Source organism: Chlamydotis macqueenii, chromosome 1 (genome assembly GCF_036417535.1).
Source record: "Chlamydotis macqueenii isolate bChlMac1 chromosome 1, bChlMac1.mat, whole genome shotgun sequence".
Taxonomy (NCBI): Eukaryota; Metazoa; Chordata; class Aves; order Otidiformes; family Otididae; genus Chlamydotis; species Chlamydotis macqueenii.
The window spans coordinates 72,868,778-72,891,267 of record NC_141556.1 but is presented as its reverse complement, the minus strand read 5'-3'; the positions used below and the strand labels follow the sequence as shown (position 1 = coordinate 72,891,267).

General features: G+C 38.0%; 2 protein-coding genes across 2 annotated transcripts in view; both read left to right on the top strand.

The window, feature by feature from the left end:
- Positions 1-22,490, top strand: part of LOC104474149 (solute carrier organic anion transporter family member 1A2) — a 174,455-nt gene that overhangs the window by 34,789 nt on the left and 117,176 nt on the right. The window lies entirely within an intron of this gene.
- On the top strand, positions 358-20,951 carry LOC104477188 (solute carrier organic anion transporter family member 1C1). The gene is made up of 14 exons (XM_010117201.2): positions 358-495; positions 1,130-1,271; positions 1,379-1,511; positions 2,980-3,110; positions 3,318-3,464; positions 7,958-8,056; positions 9,944-10,180; positions 11,384-11,548; positions 12,893-13,088; positions 14,999-15,164; positions 16,265-16,446; positions 17,901-17,965; positions 19,148-19,265; positions 20,022-20,951. The coding sequence occupies exons 1-14, from the start codon at positions 385-387 to the stop codon at positions 20,242-20,244; spliced, it is 2,115 nt and encodes a 704-aa protein (XP_010115503.2). The 5' UTR covers positions 358-384; the 3' UTR covers positions 20,245-20,951.

Sequence of the window (22,490 nt, the reverse complement as noted above, 5' to 3'; positions counted from 1 at the left end):
GAATTGGTTCAAGCATGGTGAAGATGTTTCTCTGTCATACTGTCCTTGCCTCCAGCTGCCTAGGGAATTTCCTTTTCTACAAATATTTCTGAAAACTGTCAGCAAGTTGCCTTTAAATGCAAGAAGGTCTTGGAGTCTTTTAGAAAGCAGATTTCACAAAGTAAGTGCACCAATTCTTAACTCATTACAGTGACACTTTGAACTTTGAACACTTTAACATCCTCCCTGAGAAAAGGTGTCAATATGTAAACATCTCAAGTACTGTCTCACCATCTATTATGTCTGAAAAACATTGCAAACTTTATTCTTCTGCAAATAATAGTGAATCATAGTGATATTTTCCAAACAGGAAGACCTACATATCAGATCTGGAAGAGAAAAATCATGGAAAGTCCAGTCACTGCTGGCCAACTTAAAGACAAGTCACTCTTCCAGGACAGCGATGGCAGCGCAGTTCCTGCCAAGAGTTTGTGCCATAATTGTTCAAAGCTAAAGGTATGGAGAGGAGCCCTTACCACATATTTTCTCTGGAATACTGAAAATTATAATTTGAAATTCTAGTAAAATTCAGTTAATTATGTGTAGTACTGTTTGACACTACATGTGTATGAAAAAAATGCTCTAGGTTGTGATTCAAAGCACATACAAGTCAATGTGTGTCCAGCAGTTAAAAAGTGAGGCCATATCTTACTGACAAATCATTTAGAGATGTGCTATAGTCATAGCAGTAATTGCTAAAGAAGGTGTATCTTTTTATCCGTGTTTTTTTTTAGAACAGGAGAAGTAGGAGTAACAAGACATAATGCAATAATAGTACCAGTAATGAATTAATTTATGCTGCAAGTTTTCCCTGAGGAAATAAACAGCTAAAACAGCATCTGATAGTAAGGTAGAAGGTGCACAGAGTAAATGTCAACTTTCTTTTTCTTTGCAGTAGAAGAGGCTTTGGAGGCCATCTTGAAAGTGAAAGTGAAATCTTCTTTTTTATTGAAAACAATAGGAAGAATCTCTTCACAGAGAATCAGAAAGCAAAGCATTTGATTTTTGTGTTTCTTGAGTAGGTTGCTCAGGCATCCAGCCATGAATTAAAAATTGTCTCTTTGCAAACTCAACTATTTTCTCTCTCCAGATATTTCTTGGAGCTCTAGCTTTTTCCTTTTTTGCCAAAGGACTTTCTGGAAGCTACATGAAGAGCATGTCCAGTCAAATTGAAAGGAGATTTGAAATCTCGTCATCAATTGTTGGCATTATTGATGGCAGCTTTGAGATAGGTATGTGTACTTTCTTTGAAAGTTGAAAAATACTACATCTTAATACACATTTCCCCTAATAAAATATCTTTTTGTATTCTTACTGGTTCTCTCTCCTGTTGATGCAGGTAACTTAATGGTAATGGTGTTGGTGAGCTACCTTGGACCAAGAGTTCATCGACCAAAAGTAATTGCTGTTGGATGTCTCATCATGTCATTAGGAGCATTTTTATCAGTGATGCCTCAGTTCCTAATGGGACGGTAAATATGGAGAGTTTTTGTATTGTACACTAGTTGAACTTAGCTATATGAAGTGTTTTTTAATCATACACCTGAACTAAGGCTTGACAATAGCAGTTTTTTATGGATAACGGGAAGGTTTTATTAGGTGGATTTTTTAGTATTGATTTTCTGATTTCCTCTCTGAAAGCTTACCTCTTTCTACAGGTAAGTAAAAGAGAAACCTCAGGTTTCTACAGAACTTATAAGTAATTAGGGATAAAGTGGATTGAATTTTTCACCTGGGATGCACACATTATTTTTTTTAGCTATTCTCCTTTTTTTTCCCTACTTAAATGAACTGTAATGTGATATTGATTGAAGAGATTTCTTTCTCCATGGTGGCTATTCATGCTAAGCTCTTTAAAATTATGAAGACTTGTGTATCTGTCTCCACTGAGCTCAGGGACAGTTCAATGTCTAAACACCCCTTCACATCTAAGCTGTAGTGCTTACATGGTTGTCAGAAGCAGTTCATACCTCTCCAATCCTTTGTTATCCTTACTGAATAGTAGTTGAAAATAAATCCTCTATGTCCCTAAAAAATTAGAAGTTGTTTGTGCATCTCATTTAGTTCCAAGACCAGTATCTGTGATAAGGAGGATATGGAAAGAATTATGTCTGGGGACCATAGTATGAAAAGTGGCCACAGTCACCACTCTGCTTGTGAAATAGTAGGGAACTTGCACTGCGAGGAACAGCACAGGCCAGAAGCAGAGCTATGGAAATCTCTGATTTAACTCAAACTCACAGCCAAGTTCTGAAGATTACCCATTCTCCACAACACTGAGCAAAACATAGTGGCCTTGGGGACCTCACTGTCACCCATCACAATAATAAAGGTTTCAATTTGATTGCACAGTCAGAGGGAATATCTGCTCTCCATTTATCCCAATGTAGCATAAATGTACTCAAGCTGTCTTCAGTTTACGTAGCAGACTTGCTGTAGTAGCTGGCTGCCTAAATACAGACAAACTGGCACATGTGTTTTGCAGCCTGTGTTAATTACTTTACAGACACAGACAGGTTACTACTAGATCCTTAGATAGCTAATTTCAAATTAGTACAGAAATCTCTATGTTACACATCTGTTACATAGTAAGAGACCAGTGCCAGTGTGGAAAAACATCAGCACTGTTGTCTGTAGACAGATGTGGATGGACTCTGTCTCTGTCCTTCAGTCTAAAGAATGATCTTTTAAGACCTGGTAGCAGCTTTTTTTTTTTTTTGCTCTTTAGCTTAAGGAAATATTGGAGTTAGAATGGTCAGAGCATTTTGAAAAAGGTATGAACATACCTATCTTTTTTGAAGCAAAAGCACTGCAAGTGGATTGCCCTTCTGCTTTGCCTGCATGTAACAGGAATGAATACATATGAACGCAAGGCTTATATACTTCCTGCAAAGCAGAGTCTTTCATGTGCCAGTTGTATTTTACAAAGTTGTTTTCCAGTTATAATTATGAAAGGATAACTGTTACTGTGGACAATTCCTCTACGAGTGTATCAGCTTGCTCCCCAGCATCGTCTGAGGGCCACCCAGTCACAGGTGCTACAGAAAGACCCAATGCAATGAGAAATTTTGGTAAGCAGCAGCTCTGATGCTGCATTCCCTTCTTCTGCTTGTCCCTATTTTATATACCCTCTTTTCCTTATAAGCAATAAACTCTCTGTTAGAAACCATGATATATACAAACCCACCCTACAATGATTGTAAATCCCCTTATTTTATGTTCTTTTCTGTTGCAATAAAGTATTCTGAGACAGAAATGTAAATGTTTATGGCCTGCAGGTTGTGAGAAAAAAACGAATTCCTATCTGTGGCTGTTTGTGTTGATGGGGAACCTTTTACGTGGAATTGGCGAAGCACCAATTATGCCACTGGGAGTTTCATACATTGATGATTTTTCTAAAGAAGAAAACTCAGCATTTTACATAGGTAATTTGCAAATGATTGATTATTATGCTAAACATTCTTTTCTTTTACATTTCTGTGGCCAAGCAAATGCTTGCCAAAAAAAAAAAACAAACCAAAACTGTCTATCTGCTCAATTCTGGTTAATTTTGTGTTGTACAGAGACAAAAAAGCAATGCAAAAGAGATCTCATGTTTATTTTCAAAAGATATTTCCCAGATGCTCCTTTTGCTTTCCCCAAGTGGCTTCTGCTACATGTGCCAATTTTCTCTGTTTTGAAGAGAAGCATAATCAAATACCTATTTCTGCAAAGTGTGAAGTCATATCTGTCTTAACTGGCATATCATCTTCGTTACCACAGCTTCAGAGGATAAAATTATTCCTAATGACTCACAGACAAGGGAATGATCCTTAATGTAAGGATCAGTAATGCAATCACAGTATTGTAAACATGCTTCAGAAGCTTTGAATTTCGCGTGTAGCACACTTTCTGATGAAAGCTTTTTAAAGTCACTAGTTACCAAAGGAAAAACCAAACCTTTGCCAGGGTGTTGTAACAAATCCCTCCTAATTGGGATTTTGTTGTTGTTGTTGTTTTGATGGAAGGCAGCCTATTGCCCAAGACAGAAAGACTTACACTCAAGCTAATTAATTTATTGCCAAAGTGATTTAATAGCATGGAGTGTTTGTGTGGCTGAGGGAGTCAAAACTGCTGCCTGAAGTAAGCCTGGTGAAGTTGAACTGGTCATAAAGATAGCAAAACACAGTTTCAGGAAGAGCTCAGTGAGCGCTACTACAGGGTTAGGCCATTGCAAATGTCTTCATTTGGGGATAAGGAAATCTGCAGGCTGAAGAAAACAGAAGCATTGTGAAGGGAGCGGACAAAAACAAAAGTTCAACTCAGCAGTATCCAAAATATTTGTAATCGCCTCCAAGTATTTTAAAAAGTTGCGCTGAATTTTTTTCTCTCTCTGGGAAAGATTGTGACATGTTGGGGACTATTGGGGAAGTGAGATTAAAAATATAACATAGACACAGAGGATAATATGGATTCAACCAAAAAGAAAATTTGTTTGAGGCATGAAAGTAAAATAAAGTATTTTGTTTGCAGAGTATTAAAATACTTCATTTTAACATTGTGAATAGCAATTTTCAGTCTCTTATTCTATTTTTAGGGACTCACCTTATTTGCAAAAGAAGTGAATCTTGAAATAGTCTTTTCCATAGAGCTGAAATTCCTTTTCTTGACCAACTTTAATTCTTTTCTAGGTCTCATTTTTTTATCAGCTGACTGAATCAATTTATGATCAGTGTTTTTGTAAAATACAAAAAAAAATCCTGTAATAAAAAAATCAGTCAAGCCTTGCTGATGAATTTTGACCATTGATCTTCTTATGAGCAAGAATTTTCACCTTCCTGTCTCTCCTTTTTTCCCTGCCCTCGGGTGTTTTGTTGAGTAAGAATATAAGTTATTTTGAGGCAGAGATGGCATTTTATTAAGTGTCAATAGAATGCATTAAAATCTTTTTGGCAGAGTTGTAGTGAAAATGATAATTGACACTAGTAAAACCAGAGTTACTGTAGGAAGGAACAGAAAAGGGAAAATTAGCTTTTTTGTTAAGCTGTCTTACAGAGTTTAGTAGAGGATGATAGCTTTTTTGTAGAACTCTGTGAGACAGGAATTTTTTTTCCCTTTCAGGACATTCTATAGCTTTCAGACTTAGTTTTACAGAACCTTTTTTGACTTATGTAGTTCTAGCAGGTCATCAATGTGTTCCTGAGGTGGTACAATGCACTTTACACCATATACAGTTCTTAAAAGCTCTTCTGCATAGGGTCGTTGTTCAGTGTGGCAGTAAGGTATAATGATCTGACCATCTGTGTCTACATGCAATTGGCATTTGTCAAGAGATAGGAATATCAGGCTCTCAGTGGTTTGCTTTGTTCTGAGAGGGGCCTTTAGTGGAGCGACCTTTGAGCTCACTTGCTCTGACTGAGCAGTTATTTCATAGATACACCGCCATGCTAAGCGCCTAATATATTCAGGTGTTTTGCGATCTTCAGATGTTTCACTTCTGTTTAGGTGCCTATAGAGCTGTCAACATAGATATGAGGATTTGACCTACACTAATAAGCTTTCAGTAGTCAATTTTATAAATTAATTTCCGTTTGTTTTTTTTCTGAATGTTGACATGGTTAATTAATGGCAGTAGCCATCAGGCTTATCATGTAAGAGGAATAATAGGCAAATAGTTGTTTAATGAGGAGTACTTGACTTCCATGGATTTCTCACCAAAGCAGAGGCTTTGAATGAATGAAATTTCACCATGGACTTGAGCAGTAGTATATAATCTTGTATCTATTGAACCAATGGCTTCAGTAGAAAGTTATCTGAGGCCAAGGTGTGTTGTCAGTTTTGATACCTATTACATTTGGAATTACTCATCAATACAAGGGCTTGCCTGAGCTATCTCATTATGCAGTAGCTGATTAACTGATAAGTCTGCATAATTTGCTGTTTGTCATTTAGTCTGTTTATTAGTTACAAAGAATAAATATTACAAAGGAAAAATACGCTAAGAAAATATCACTGTGAACTTACTTGATTTTGTTTTGTTACAGTAGAAGCATATTATCTTAGTGAAGTTATTCTTGATTTTAAAGGGTATGCAAGTGTGAAATTTAATTAAAAAACTATAAATTTGCAAAATTGTTGCACATATGCTTTTTAGCCTATCTGATAGCCTATGGTGTCTTAAAGAAACATACTGCATACCATATACAAGGCCATTGGTGTGGGTGTGCTGTTTTTTTATCTGTTTACTTTAGAAATTTGACACTGAGTATTTGAACTTTGGAGATGAGCTTGCATAGTTCTGAGTATTAAGTTCTGCTTTAGACTCACTGGTAAATAAATATAAAGAGCTAATTCCTGTCTTCTAGTGTCAAAATCCTGACTCTGCAGAAGTCAGTCACTTTGGAAGCATCAGAATTTAGTCTAAAAGGCCAGATCTTCTGCTGAAGTAAAATGAGAGAACTAAATGAAAGCAATATACAATTGGAACAATGAAGCAAAGGTGAAAAATTGTATGGTTAAATTATGCTGTAAGAATTTGTTACAGAAGTCCTTGATCATAAGGTGAGCAATCACTATATTCAGAAGAGAGTTTGCAAAAGTAATAGAAGAGAAATCTGCAGTAGAACAATATAGTAGAATTTACAGAGCATAGTGCTGAGTGTGGGCAAGAACTGACAGGCACTTGGTCAAGAATTCCCTTTTTTTCTAATAGAATTAAGCCTTCTGTAACTTCAAACAGCTCCCACGTGGCAGTTCCATGCTAGAATTCAGAAATCCAAATCACTAAACTTTTTTTTAAACAGTTACCTCTCACAATTAACTACAGTAGATCAATACAAGTGACAAGGCAATGTGAGGATCTATGCTTGAATTATTTTGAGGATATTTTTATTTTATGTTGATTACCAGCAGTGGTCCCTAAAATCAAATTGTGCTGTATTTACATGCCCTGTCAGCAAAATTCAGTCCTAGCTTCCTAGGTTTCTGCTAGCCTTCATAGCTTATTCACTTGCTCCTAGAGGCATCTCGCCTTCTGATCTCATGTTATCTCTTTTGTAAGCAGAGACAGAGTGGGAAATGGAAGCCCCAGTGAGGCCAGTAGCAAAACTGAAAGCTGATTTTAAAGAGGTCGTTACTTGGCACTAGATCTCTTAAGTTTTTTTTTTTTCAATAGTAGAAGTACATATTAAAAAAAGTTAGTTGATTTGCTCATTCTGATGCTGAATGAATCAACAAAGATTCTGTCTATTTAACTTGAACTTTGATTACACACAAGGACACTTACATGTCCTTGTTGCCTACTGAAAATATTCTGAAGGTCCAATACCTAATTCCATGTCCATCCACTTTTATTGTCCCTGTTATCCTAATGTGGGACCAAACTCCAAAGATGTACCTTCTTATATGCACATCATCAGATCAACTGCTGCTACTTAAAATTAAACTAAGGACCTGAACACACAGTACAGGAAAAGTCCTTACTTCTGCAATCACAGAACATCATGTACCTGTTGCAGGTAGACTTACGATATCTCCAAAAGTGTGTCCATTAGTTAACGACCATAAGTTGAACAATGCAGCTACAAAAATCTGAGGAGAGAAGTAGGGAGGAGGAGGGATAAAAGTCATTGCAATGTTATTCTCTTTCTCCCTATTCCTTCCAAGATGAAATGCATGCAGGAGTCCATGTGAGACTGCACTTGCTTTAGCAAAGCCCTGTGTGGATGATGGAGCCTGCTTCCTTATCACAGCTAGCACATTGGCAGCTTATGGCCTATTTTCTTGCCACTCAGAAGCTTCTCATTAGACATCCCCTAACAGCCTGTGCCTCTCTTCTGTCTCCTCCTTCCTCTCTTCTTTCCTTGCCTTCAGAGAAGAAGGCATGCTTGTCCATGCAGCGTTTTGCTCACTCTCCTGTGCTGCCTCCCTTCTCTTACAGGCCTGGTGAGATCCTCGGGCATGTTTGGGCCAACTCTGGGCTTCCTGCTTGGATCTTTCTGTGCCAGCCTCTGGGTTGACATTGGCATTGTGGATATTGGTAAGAGACAGTGGGGTGGTGCATTAACTGAGAAGATGGCTGTATATAGGAACCTCCTTGCCCAGAAGCACCTTCTCAGCTTACTACTCCAAAAAGGAGGGCTCTCTAGAGAGTTTTTCCTACTGAAAAGCATTTTCATATCTGCGACGTTGTAGTGTGACCCTTGATAAAAGACCCCTATCCCCACTGCAGAAAAATTTTACACCTCTTTTCATGCTTGCGCACACATTTTTTACACCCTTGCTGCACAGCTGACAACAAATGAGCAAGTGAAAGGCTGTCCCCAAGTTGAGGGACCAATGAAAGGCCTTTGCTTGTGGACACTTTCAGCACTTGGTGAAAATTATGTTCTCTTAAAAAGCATGCAGCAAATATTCATATGAGAACTCATTTCATTGTCCAAATCACTTCCAAGACTCTAATCCAGGGAAAATTTAAGAAACTTCGAGGAAAAACTGTTGAGATTAGGGATGGAAGAAGGAAAGGACAGTGGGAAATTAGGAAAGGGAAGTTCTTTTTGGTTGGTGAAGGGCCCTTTTGCTGTCACTCTTTCCCACAGGAAGTGTTGAAAGACTGTGGCAAGGAAATGTCACCATGGGTCTAAATGGAGACATCTATTTTTGTCTGCATGGGGACTGATTTGATAGAATCATAGAATCATAGAATGGTTTGGGTTGGAAGGGACCTTTAAAGGTCATCTAGTCCAACCCCCCCTGCAAGAAGCAGGGACATCTTTGACATGGCTTTGTTAGTTCTTGATTTGTCCATTATTTCAGCAGCCACTTCATCTCTTTCAGTTCTCTTGCTGATGGAGCGCCACATCAAAGGTTGCTAATGGTTTGGAAGTTCCCAAGTACTGAAAAAATAGTCCTTTAAGCTGTTGATAATTGACTGAGTGCAGAATGCAAAGATTCTTCTGTATCATAAATATTAAAATATAATGAAATGTTGATAGCTGAGATAAAGGAAAAGGTTTCAAAATTGCTGAAGTGAAAATATACGAAGAACAACAGGTTTTCTTATTGGAAGAAAGACATATGCATGTGGGCTTCTTCATGTTTTAGACACAACAATTATGATTTAGCATGAAGCCAAGTTAAAAAAAAATAACAAGTTTTTAAAGTGTCCTTAATGCTGCCTTCTGAAAGTTGATGGGCAATTCCAGAATTTCTGTTATCAAGAATGAAGCATTAGAGATCCATCTCAACATCTTTGATTAATCATTTACTTAGCTGCAGCAAAGGGGAGCAAGACTTAGCTTATAGTCTCACATTTTCAGAAAGACTATATGCCGTTTGTTTTTCTCGTACATAGTGAGAAAGGCATGAAACGACTCAAGAGCCCCAGGGAAGGGTTCTTCAGCCTCTCCACATCCTCCCATCCACTGGCTGAGGATCCAAAGATTCAGCTTGGTGAAATGCCCTGGAATTGGAGTGGGGAACAAATTGTCCAGATGGTTTGTTAAACAAACAAACAAAACCAGATGTCTATTCATTTAAGTTGTTTGTTTAAAACCAGGATATATTGAAGTCAATTAAGACTTTATGGATAAAAATTTGTTTAGGTGTTAATCTGCAGTGTAACACTTATTTACAGATCAGGTTACTGTAGTGCACTTTGGCTTCAAAGGCATGTTCATGGCAGTCTTTCATGTGTTTCCTAACAATACATGGCTATATAGGTAGATTGACATAGCCGTAAAAATAGCTATTTGGATGCACAATAGCAAATACATGCTAAACCCAGTAAATTTTGAATAAAATCTTCACACAAAACATAAATCACCTCTGTTCTGATCTTTAAATAATATATATAAGGATATCTATAGTAAGTTTAATTGCTCTGCATGATATTTAATCTATTTTCCTGTCTTTCTGTATTTTGTAGATGCCATCAGCATAAATCCAAAGGATACCCGTTGGGTTGGTGCCTGGTGGCTTGGATTGATTATCTGTGGAGCAGTCAGCTTCATTGCTTCATTGCCTTTCTGGTTTTTGCCTTACTCCTTACCAAAAGAAGGAGAAAATGAAAACACGAAGATTAGTCATTTGCCTGTTCAAGGAGATCACTGTGAAATAGATCCCCCAGCTCAGCCACAGTTAAAGTTCTCAGAGGCAGTAAAAGGTGAAAGATTATTGTCTAAATGTTTGCATGCAAATTCTCTCTCTCATTGTGAGTTAAGCATGGATTTGCACAACCCTCAGCAAAATGCACATTTCTGCAGTGCAAATGATGGACAAAATTGCTCTCTTTAATTTGTAGTATTATAATTACATACTAAGAGTGTGTTTCTGTCATCTCCTTATGTCAAACAGCTGGAAAAAGCTCATGCTATTGCTTTGACCACCAAAGATTTTTAATTCAACATGGTAGTTGTCATATGATGTATTACAGCTGTAATCTTATTGTTATGAAGGAAGAGGGAGGAAAACATCCCATCCCTCATTAATGCCCAACCCACAGCTGGCAGGTTACTATTTCACTGAGGCCAACATATGGGAGGGAAGCACGGGGTTAAGTACTACATTAGCTGTTGAGGGGATTTCACTGGATTCATAACTCCTGTGTATGAACTCAGTGATGCTAAATTAAGCTCGTACGGGTGATAGCAGACCCAGTTACCCATTGCTGGACTCCCGCAAGGGTTTTATTCATATGTATGAATGCATGTGCATCCCTTAGTGGCTATGGCAGATGTGTTTTGAACTGTCGTCTTTTAGGCAAGTGTGCAAATAGCCAAACTACAGGCTAAATGCAGGTTTTTGTCTTCACTTCAATTTCATGGACTTAGATATTCTAATCATAGAATCATAGAATCATAGAATGGTTAGGGTTGGAAAATCAAGGGTCTTGGGAAAGGTTCCAGCCTTTTACTGGGTCAGGTGCTCTGTTTCTCTGAATATCAACCTCGTGTGGGGTTCTCCTGTGGTTTGTGAAGGCTCCTGCTTTAGGCACCAAACTTTTCACTTGGTACATTGTAGAGTCTTAATGCTCCTCTAGGGACACCCTCCTGTATGAGCATTGAGAATCAGTGTTGCAAGGCTTAGTGCCTTTGATGAGTAGTCCTGTGTCACACAAAAGATAATCTAGGATTTCTTATTCCCAGTTCAGCATCCAGTGTGCCATTCAGTCTTACTGCTCCTGTAAGTCATGTGTTGGCAATGAGGAAAACTCTCACTTGAGCAAGCTTGTGTTTTGAATGGCAAAGAATTATAACCTGCAATACAGCCAGTAATTAAATCAAAGTTAGTTTACTTATCTAAAGGATGTTAAAACAAGTCTTCTCTGTGTTTAGCAGGGTGTACAGCTTATGCCTCTCAATTGCAGATTTCTTCCCAGCTCTGAAGAAGCTGTTTGGAAATCCAATTTTCCTGGTGTACATCTTCCTCACTATTCTGCAGTACAATTCTCTTGTTGGGTTGATAACCTATGAGACAAAGTTTATGGAGCAGCAATTTAATGTATCAGTGGCAAGAGCCATCTTTCTAATTGGTAGGTACCTGTCTGTCTTTTAAATTCCAGTCTCAAAAAGGAAGCTTTTCTTTGTTATTTTGCCTTCCTTTTTAGGAGAAACTTCTGTGAACTTTTTTGGTTAAAAAGAAAGTATATAGTGGTTTATTAATTTTCCTACTGTATTTTAAAAATGGACATTAATTCTAGTTTTAATTTTCCTGGTGTTACTAATTTAGTGAGCTAGAGCTCAAGTTTATTTCAGAGTGAGATTTGGATTATGAATGTGTGTTTTCGTGAACAAAAACCACACATAAACTGCAACTAAGTAGCAACTAAAAGAAAAAAACATTTAATTTAGAAAATGTCTAATGAAATGTGTGATCTTCCTTTTCAGAATAATGTCTCAGTATAAATGTTCTTCTATTTTGATTGCAAAAACAAATTTTATGAGCAATAAGAAATGAAAATGTAAAATTTTGAGTAATTTCTTTCAGCTCAAAGCTCTTTTTCTGTTTGCCAGTTCCGTCAAAAATAAGTTCTTTGTAGTGTTCTACAAAAAAAAAAAAAGAATGCTGAAATTATATTAATCTTACAATGATTAATATGGTCTCATAATCTGGCAAGAAAGCCAGGGTATTTGAGGTCATTGCAGAACTGATATTCCATTACTTCAATCTGAAAGCAGTCTGCTTTGCTGTGGGTCAAGTACAAGTGTGAGAAGAACTTCCTTTTTCCTATCTTATTTTGGATGCAGGGAGAGTTTTGTAAAAATAACATGACCGATAAAACCAGCCAACCAAAAAAAACCACATAGAGAAAGGCAAACACCTCATAATAAAATCTTGTGAAATCTCTCTATTTAGCATGTAAGTATTAGGGCTGGAGTCTGTGAAATGCTGAACAGATTATATCTAAATGCAAATCTTTCCATGATTCACTCTCAGAGCAAAATGGAATCCAGTGCAAAACCAGACGCTGCTTCCTTTCATGTTTTGTTTTGGAGATTTTTTTTTTGTGATTTTCAGAAAGTTTGATGTTTTACTTTAGATGAAGAAATACCCATGAGCTAAAACATTAATCTCGTTTACTCCAGTTTCTAACCTGTATAGGTTTTATTATATCAGTATGCATACAAACAACAATACGGTAAAAAGGTAGGGACTATTGAGGAACTAAGATTTTTAAAGTCATAACATCATTTGAAATAAAATGAGGAAGTAAAAAAAATTACTAAAAGGTATTAAAAATTCTTAGAATCTCAACGGATGATTCCAAAAATAGGTCAGTATCTGATATTTTGGAAACTACTAGAACGAGACATTTATTCTGAAAAGGGTCAATGCGAGTACAGCAGTTAACACCTTTGTTATCTTCTAATTGCAGGTGTGATACTTTTACCCATCACAATCCTGGGGATGTTTCTAGGAGGCTTTCTCATAAAGAAATTCAAACTTCACATAACTGAAATGGCAAAGTTCGCATGCATCACCTTTATAGTAGCATATTTGTTAAACCTGTTGTATTTTACCTGCAGTTGTGAGGTGCCCGAGGTGGCTGGTTTAACAGCACCCTACTCTGGGTTTGTATCCCCTTGGGTTTGTGTTGGTTGTGTCATTTGTCATGGGTGCTACCTGCCTTGTGCAGAACATGGTGCATGCACCTGTATTCCTCTACTTTCACAATCTAATCTGGGCTGTAATCTCATGTGGGCTACAAACCTCCTACTCTAGGAAACACTTTGATTTTAATTTGGATCAATTCTGAAATGCGACTTCTTTGGTGATTTACTGTAGCATATTGCTATGTCCTTTTGCATAAAAAATAATACTACATATGTGTCTGTTTAAAGACAACAAATTTTCCAGATCTTCCAGATCAGTACTTCTCAGTGTGCATGGGGAGCTACCAGCCTCCCTTGGTATCTGGAGCTGCTGACCTGCCTGCATCCATTTTCTCAGCTGTGAGGTGGAAAGTGGTCATGTCAGGAGTGTGTGCTGCCCAGATGTACCCCCTCCCTTACCAGGACCATGGTCATGCTTTCTTGAGAACGTTTTGCTGACTCCAGCAGCCTGCCACAATTGCCTACTGTTTAAATTTAGCTCAGCCTGGTCCAAAAAATTTCAAGGGGTTTTAAAGGATTAAACTGAATCCAGCAGGGCTTGCCAGATTCCCAATTCAAACAGAAACTCAGTCCTGTGTTTTTTGAAACTGAACCTCCGTTCAGGAAAATATCTAAGTTGTCTTGGCAAACCTGACACCTAGTTCAGCTTTGAGGTTAGTTACATAAAAGATGTCAGAGGTTTGTGCAGTGGAGATAACTCTGGTTGAGGGCAACATCTGATACTGCGGGGTGAATTAAAATTAAGCAGAAATATCAACACAGCAAATACCAAAAGAGCAATTACAGTTTCTCCAGGAGAACTGAGACTGGAGAATTTAGCATGTGCTAGGATTGTTCTTGTTAAGCAAGTCACATGCTTTTTTACCAGTTTAACAATTGGTAATTTCAAGACAAGCAACAGGCTAAACCCCCCCCCCGCAGTTACTTTCCCTTGTAAAAGACTTAAGAGAAGTGTAGGCCCCTTGAGGTGTGTTTTGGATTGAGGGGTAGGGAGGAAAAAAAGGCAAATTTTGAACACTTTTTCCTTTACATTGTGACTCACTTCAAGGCAGGGGTGATGTGTAGACAGTGGACTCCTAACACTTTCTGAAAATTGACCCCTGCTACCATGCCCTCAGAGTTGCTGGCCACTTTTAAAATTCTCAATACTGGTTGTTATCTACTTAGTTTAGCTCACTGGGGCCTGAGTTTGATGTTTCTTACAGAAATGTTGGCAAAGGTGGAAGCTATGAAAGTCCATGTTAATATACAATAAGAAATGAGATCTGATAAGAAAAGGGGCTCAAGCCTGTCGCAGAGGCAGGGCTGCTGCTAAATTCTGTCAGATCTGAGACAGAAGCAGTGCTTCTCACTCAGGCCCATGCAACTGTTATTGCCACTAGCTGGCTCTGGTGCAGTGAAGAAAATGTCCAGGACATCGTGCTGCTGTAGTTTTATGTAGTTTTCTATCACCACTTCTAGCACCCCAGTATGGTGTGATATCTGCTGCTAAGGAAAAGCATGACCAGTTTACAGATTATAAGAGATCATAGGTATTATTTTCTTTCTCTTGGGTTGAGCTGTAAAATGAAAAAGTAATACCAAATATTCCCTCCCAGCCAAGAATACCAAGTTTGTGAGTTCCATGCCTTTTCAGCAACAATTTATAAAAATGTTAATGCTTGATGAAAAATCTCAAGAGAGCTTTGGTTTAGCTGAAATTAGCTTAGTCTCCATATGGCAACTTCACAGTCTATTGGATGGTAGCAGACACTTGTCCATGTTTATTGCTTTACTTTCTCCATGTGTTTCCTGCCTACTTCCTGATATTTTCTTTGACTATATAATTCAAATAAATAATTCTTTTATTTCTTTCTGATTTCCTCCAGATTAAAACATCTTTCCTCCACCAAAACCAGCCTCATGGACAGTTGCAATGCTGACTGCGGCTGCAAGCTGGATCAGTGGGACCCTGTATGTGGAGATAACAGGATCACTTACATGACAGCCTGCTTTGCAGGATGTAAATCATCAACTGGGACAGGAAAGAATATGGTAAGTATATAAGTGGATAGATGATTATAGATATAGCTAGATTTCTCCATCTATTAATTTGTTGGCTTTGTGATTAAGAAATCCTTTAGACATAAATGTCCATTCTGCACAGTCTAAGCTTGTAGAAACTGAGTGAGTGCAAGGTTGCAGGGAGGATTTTTGAAAGAGTTGCGATGGGGTAAGTGAAAACCTCAGACTCTTAACTTACATTTCTTGGAAGCTTACCTATTGATTTTTTAAAATTTATTTTCTTCTCAGCAAGATGATGATAAATTTGGCATTAAATTTCTCATAGATCTCTTACTGTGTAGGTTTCCTGAGCTACCATAACTCAGGAAAGCAAGTCATAACTCAAAATTATACAGCGAAGAGGTGGCGTAGATATACATCTGGCTGTTTTGTTCAGTGTATCAGCAGCAAAGCCATTTCCAGGATTTCAACCAATCCTATCTGGGCAAGACCATTAAAAACAGTAGGCTTGCCAAAGTATATGCAAATGGTCATATCTTCTGACAGAAGCAGAATTGTCTTCATGTGACAATAACGAAAAAGACAGTCAACATTTTCAGGTTTATATCTATATATTCCAGAAGTATTCTCTTACTTCACTTCAGGGGAATTGGCTTTCAAACCCAAATCTCCTGCTGACTTGAAAGACTATGAAACAGCCCACTCTCAATCCAGCACCAAAGGCTGTTTTAGGTACATAATGATAGATATGCATGATTGCATTGTTGGGTCCAGTTCTGTATTTTTGTTGTTACTCATCTACTTCATAGGATGTCTAAGCAGAATGGCTGGATAACAGTTCACATCTGAATTTTATAGCTTTGACCCATATTAAGCATACACAGAACACCTTCTGTCCCCGCAATGGCATGGCTGAAACTAGAGTCACAGTTGCTTTGTGTCTCTGGAGCAGCTCAGAGTGGCTGAAGCATACCAATGAACTTGGCCTTCAGTCTGCAAAGTTGATTAGGGAGGTTCTTTCAGTGTAAAAAACAGCCTGCCTGTTACGAGGAGTGAAAAACCTAGCTACTAAAATCGTTTTGTGCCACAGAATTCTGATTAAATAAGTTCTTCTCATATTCTCCTTTCAGGTGTTTCACAATTGCAGCTGTGTGGAAGGACAAGGGCATGGACTTGGCAATTCCTCTGCAGTTTTGGGACAATGCCAAAGAGAAAGCTGTACCAAAGCATTTCCCTATTTTTTAGCATTACAGACTGCATGTGCATTTATTTTAGCCTTAGGAGGCACTCCTACATACATGATAATGTTTAGGTGAAATACTTTACCTTACCTTGACCATAAAGCTTGGGGAAAGATAAACAGATTATGGTAACTGTTATTTCCTTCCTATTGTGAGGAATGGCATGCTGATCAAATTTGTGCTCTGAGTCTCTGCCCGTACTCTGAAATCCAGCTCTGTTCAGAGACACAGCAAAATGCCTGTCCACTGATTTAATTCCAATTTAAGGCTGAGTAAATACTTTGGTGACGAAATGGGTGGGCCTTAAGCTGATCCTGAACATTAGTTTTCACTTCCAATGACAGGGATGTTTTTAACACAGCAATGAACTTGAAATAAGATGCAGTGCTAAGCCAGATCCAAGGTGACTGTGCTGTTCATATTACTCAGGAGAAAAATATTCACCTTTGTTAAGCCTTATTGCCTCAGAATGTTTTCTGTGTTCTGAGAAATCTGATACTCCCATTTTTTGTCAATGTGGTGTAAACAGAACTATGTCAGCAGCAATAATTTTTAAATTTTTATTCCTTCAGTTGTAAAGCAGCACTGTTATTTTATACTCTGAAGAAAAGACAATGTTCTGTGCCTTTCACGTGGAAGTTTCTTTCCACTCATGCTCACGAGTGAATCGCAATCTTCAGTAGTCAGTCCACATGAATAGATACTCTCTTTGCTAAGCTGCTGATTCTGCTGCAATATTTCTAAGTGCAGCCATTCTTACTGCATGCCTGGATTATGGACAAGGCTAACTTAGCTGGACAAAATTTTTTGAATGCTAATGTGTATAATAAGAAGCCTTTTATGTTAATGCTCAAAAGATGATATTCTGATGTATAAACTCCAGTTCAGGAAACAGATTGGCTATAGCAAGTCTCCCTCCTGCCCCTGTGCCAGCTCAGTACTCCCCTCTGCTTTATGTGAATTCTTTCAGTTCATCTGATGGATGTAGGCTGTTTCTGCACTGGTAGGAATGAGATGCTTTTGTAGCCAGGTAACTCAGGTTCACTGTGTCTCTGTAGAAAGCTAGAGGTAAAGGTGGGATTTACTTGCATGCAACTAGGAAAGACTGCACACCCTTACTCCATCTGTTCACCACTGCACAATATAGCCCCTTCTAAAGCAAGGCAGCTTCTTGAAGCTTAACTTATGGACATGAACTGGCTGCTTTTAGTTGATTCACTTTAATTTTCCCATGCATCCTCTCCCAAAGTCTTTACAATCTATTCTCTTTGGGTTCACAATCAGCTTGTGTAGATTCTCCCATTGTTTTTTTTTCAATGAGAGTTCAACCACTGAAGTCAATTGAAGGAGCCTCTACATCTGAACTTCAACTTTGGTGAATGTTTTCAATTAGAGCTTGAGTGAGCTATGTTAAGTAAGTCATAATATGCTTGCAATGGGGCATGTGCAGATGTTCACAGGATGGCTATAGCTACATTATTCTATTGTTCCCCAAAACAGTGTACTGTTTTTGTTTCCTTTTTAGATCTGTTTCACCAGACCTGAAATCCTTTGCTGTTGGGATTGAAACTTTAGGTGGTAGAGTATTAGGTAAAACTTAATTTCTTTGTTGGATTTCAAGTAGGTAGTCAAAGAGATAGACCAAAGCTAGCTAGTGCAATGCCCTTGCTCCAGGTGAGAACAAAAGAAATTATCTAGAATTTTTTCTTTGTTAGAAGACTGCATTTCAAAATGTTTGGAGGAGCTTGCTACGTATTTCCTGGCATATAAGTACATATTATGATTATCTCTTCAGAATTTTTTTTTCTATGCAGCAAAGGAATCAGGGAAAGGAAAGAAATTGCACTGTACTTTTTTTTATTATTTTTTTTTTTTATTTGCAGACACAGCTACCTGAGCTTGATCAGTGTGGATGTCCTTAACACCTATGCTCCCTTTTGCTGACCATTTTTCACTAAAAGCTAGCTTGTACTCTGCCTATTATTTTCTTTATTGTGATTATCTGCAATAAATAATCACTCAAGTCTTCAGATATGTAGTCTGTCCTGCATCTAGCAAACCTTGCCTTATCTTCACTTGTTTTTGAAATCTTCCCCATGCAGAGAAGCCCAAGTAGTCATTTGGATCTCTTTCCTAATCTCCACATTTTACCTGAATGCTGCAGAGAATCAATCTTTTGCTTTTATGAAATAATTTTCTGCACAAAACTGTGCATTATCCCTGAAACAGCTTACTGATTATATTAAAGCATTATGATGGTCTAAAAGGAATTCTTTCAGTACTACATAAGTAATACACTTATTACTTAGCTGTTTTTGAGCAAATGCTTAATTTCAGCCCTTTGCAATCAGCTAACCATTTCTCATGGCAAACTGCCGTGTAATACCTGAACAGATTCTTTGCTATATATAAATATTAATATGGCACAGCACATAAATCCACACTGGAGACTGAAAAAGAAATGTTGGTTACATTATTTTTTTTAAATAATAGAAGTTATAGTTCTAATAAAAATGCCATTAAAGTAGAATTATTAACATTTCCCTCACTGAATATAACAGTGCTATAATCTTTAATCCTTTCACCTCCCTTCAGGTACTTGGTTAAATATTTTCACGAATCTTGTAATCTCAAAGCTGGAGCTGGTTGTTTAGTTGTGTTTTATGCAGCTATAATTCAGAAACCCCGAGATTAATTTCCTAATTTCTTTACCATGATATTAAATGCAGAGATCTTCATGTCTGAGATCATGTAATAAGATTTTCTTTGTAGGAGGACTCCCAGCTCCTATTTATTTCGGTGCCTTCATAGATGAGACCTGCTTGAAATGGGGGACAAAAAACTGTGGGGGATCTGGATCTTGCCGGGTGTACGACACGAAAGCATTCAGGTAAGCAGAATTTGGCTTCTGAGGCAGCTTTAGGCACTAAGGACCAAGCTATGCTTCGCTCGTGACAGTTGTCAATAGACTGACTAGGATATTAAAAACACCAAAACTGCTTAATAGATTAAATAAGCCAAATAATTTTGATTCAGTCTGACATATGACACTGCAGTACACTGCCTTAAATCGCTTGTATTAGTTCTTTTGTGGAAACCTTAGTGCACTGAATATCTGCAACACTTTGGCTTTGTGGGAGACCAAACAACAAGTTACTTTACTCCAAGTGGAGTAAGTGTAGCACTGAAGATGCTCTTCCTCATCCCTCATTTCTCTGCTTCCTAATCTGTAAGACACCTCACAAAATCCACTTGGAGAGGGGAACCAAAAAGATGGTGCATGGAGAGCTGCAGCCAGGAGCACTGACTGTGCCAGTGGGGCCCTGGGGGAAGGCTGGAACAACAGGCAAAAAGCCCCAGCTGGTCGAGCTCCTCCTGTCCCAGCCCTAAAATACAGTCTGCTGAATGAGAGCACGCTTCGGACACGGGGCATTTCTGCTAGGAGTATAGGACCTGATTAGAACCTGCCTGGGGCTAAATATCATGAGATTGTTTTCTTTCTGTCTGTTATTTCTCAAAATGTGGAGCACTACCTGGCTGAGAATGGATGGTTTTGCAAAAGTGTATTTGATATCTTACTTGGTTCCACTCAGAATTGGCAAGCTTTATTAATATAAACGTATTTTATCACCTTTTTTTTTTCTAGAAATGTCTATCTTGGCCTCATTGCAGGACTACGAGCAGGATGTTGTCTCTTATACATAGTGCTCTCTGTTTTAATAGTGAAACGCTTCAAGCCAGATGGCAAAGAGATTACAAATATTAAAAATACAGAAAGATTAACCAGCAAAGAACCAGCTACTGCCAACAAAAAAGAAATTCTTCCTGGTGCAAGAACCCCAGAGGAAAGTGAGGAAACAAATATGTAACAAAGAAACCAGGTCTTTTCATAACTTTGTCTACGCTTCAGTTTTTCTAAACACAGAAGTCTAATTACTGACTTCAACAGGTAGTTTACATTTTGGGGCTTCAAAATAACATCTTTGAAACATTGACTTTTGATTTGCTTTACCCTATCCTCTTCCTCTCCTCTTCTGAAACAATAGAGGGAAAAGGTTTTAAAAATTTTGGGGAACTCTCCCATCCACTTGCTCTCCGGCCCTTTCTAGACAACAATAGGACTAGCCAAAATTTTTTGAGTGTCATAAATTTGATCATGATTGAAAAATTAAAAAGAAGAAATCCACAATAAGCTTCTTTTCAATTTTTGACCAACTTTATTTCAAGTCCTCTTGCTCTGTATTTAGTTTTATAGCTCTCAATGCCCGATCAATTTACACTTGCCCAGTTGCTCTGATGGCCCTTGTTTGCTACATGGCTTGTGACCAGAGCTCTTCATTCCAGACTGGGTCCCGTGGGCCATGCTCAGGTGAGAACCCCAGGACCATCAGTGAGCACTCTCTGAATAAGAACTTCACAACGATCCTGTGGTTTAATTTGAACACATTAAACAGTCAAAATGGATTGCAAACAAAAGAAAGTGGTGTATTAACTTTGCAGCACATCTTGGTATTGTGTTTGAGTAAAGTTACCCTGAACTGATGCAATAAAGTGATAGGTGTTTAAGTTTCTTTGATATTTTTGTGTGTGCATGTGGACATATTTATCATAATGACCACTGGATTTATACCACATATATATAGATTTCCTTCCTTGTTTAGGGAACCTCCAGTAAGCCTTGAAAAATCTCTGGTAAGCCTTGAAATACACTGCTGAATGCTTGCAAATTCACAGCCTAGTCCGGAGAGACTCTTTAATAAAGGATGCTTCCAATAGTCATTACTGCAAAAAAAAGTTTCTAAAAATACCTGATATATGATATTTCATTGACAATCCTTATAATGTAGCTTCACAATGGGAGCAAACATTCCTAGTAAGATCACTGCAGGCTTTGTTTCCATCATCACAGCCATTTTGCTTTCTTTTCTGAAGGGTATCTCTGCTCCCTGTGGTCCTCTGCACAAGCCTATAACTAGGAAACAAGCTTTCTTTCCTAATCTTAAACTTCCTCAGAACATGGAAGAGAGCACTGCACTAGTATAAAGAAAATCTACCACCCTATATCTGAGAAAGTAGCAGATCAGAGGGCTAAAAAGAGAGACTCCATACTAAATCATCTTCTGACTTTTTTTTTTCTACCATCTGCTATGCGTAAGTGCAAGAACAGGAATGGGAAAAGGGTTGATGTGGTACTCACTGAAAGCAAGTTCTTCATATCCTGGTCTTGGGGATGGAGCTGTTTGCATTTTATTGCTTAAAGACATTTAGACATTGCCTTTTACAAACACAGGTCCCTTCCAACTCTAACCATTCTATGATTCTATGATTCTAAACTGCCAGCAGATATGAGGAAGCCATGTGTGTTATAAGGGAACAGGAATGAAAGCTTCTCTAGGACAGATGATATCAATACTGCACCTAGGTCTGGAAATAATTAAAGAAAAATTCAAGTTCCTGAGATCCCAGGAATTTTACACAGAGAGAATAATGGTGTGTCTTTCTCCGTCTGCAAACAGTGTTTTAACATTGAATAAATATATTGTCAATTCTAGAAACACTCCTGACCTGGGATAGACATATAGAGTCAGTTGGGTGATTCATCCTAACATAATTTCTGTTTTACTTCTGTTGTTTGGGTATTTATTTCTCCACATTGTTTCTTATATTACAGATTTTTTTTTTTTATGAGAGCATCTTTTGCACCTATTGATTGATTTTTCCGGGAGGTAATGTTTTAACAAAGGTGCACTGGTAACTGATGTCAGACTAGAAATGGTCAGACCTGGTGATTCATGTCCAGATATTGACCCCAGATGCAACTTGGTAAAGTGAGCTTTTTCAAACAAATAAGACTTAACATCATTCTTCCTAACAGTCCCAAATTGATAATAGCGTAAGTGCTGCCACAGGTAGTATAAGATGAGCCTCTGGCTCAGTATAGTCCTAACTCCAAGGCTGTATCACTCACCTACATTTTCAACATGCCCCGTTTCTTCTATGCAAGTCCAAGCACTCTCCTGGGAACAGCAAGTAGAAGTTTCTTCAAGGGAATAATTTCTTCTTCAACACGCAGCTAGCACAGAATATACAAAAATGAAATAAGTGGTCAACTGAG

Bases quoted from the DNA above. Each gene is read 5' to 3' on its own strand.
- LOC104477188 (XM_010117201.2), top strand. From the start codon at position 385: ATGGAAAGTCCAGTCACTGCTGGCCAACTTAAAGACAAGTCACTCTTC. The intron at 8,057-9,943 runs GTAAGAGACAGT...TGTATTTTGTAG, and splicing joins CATTGGCATTGTGGATATTG to ATGCCATCAGCATAAATCCA. The intron at 19,266-20,021 runs GTAAGCAGAATT...TTTTTTTTCTAG, and splicing joins TACGACACGAAAGCATTCAG to AAATGTCTATCTTGGCCTCA.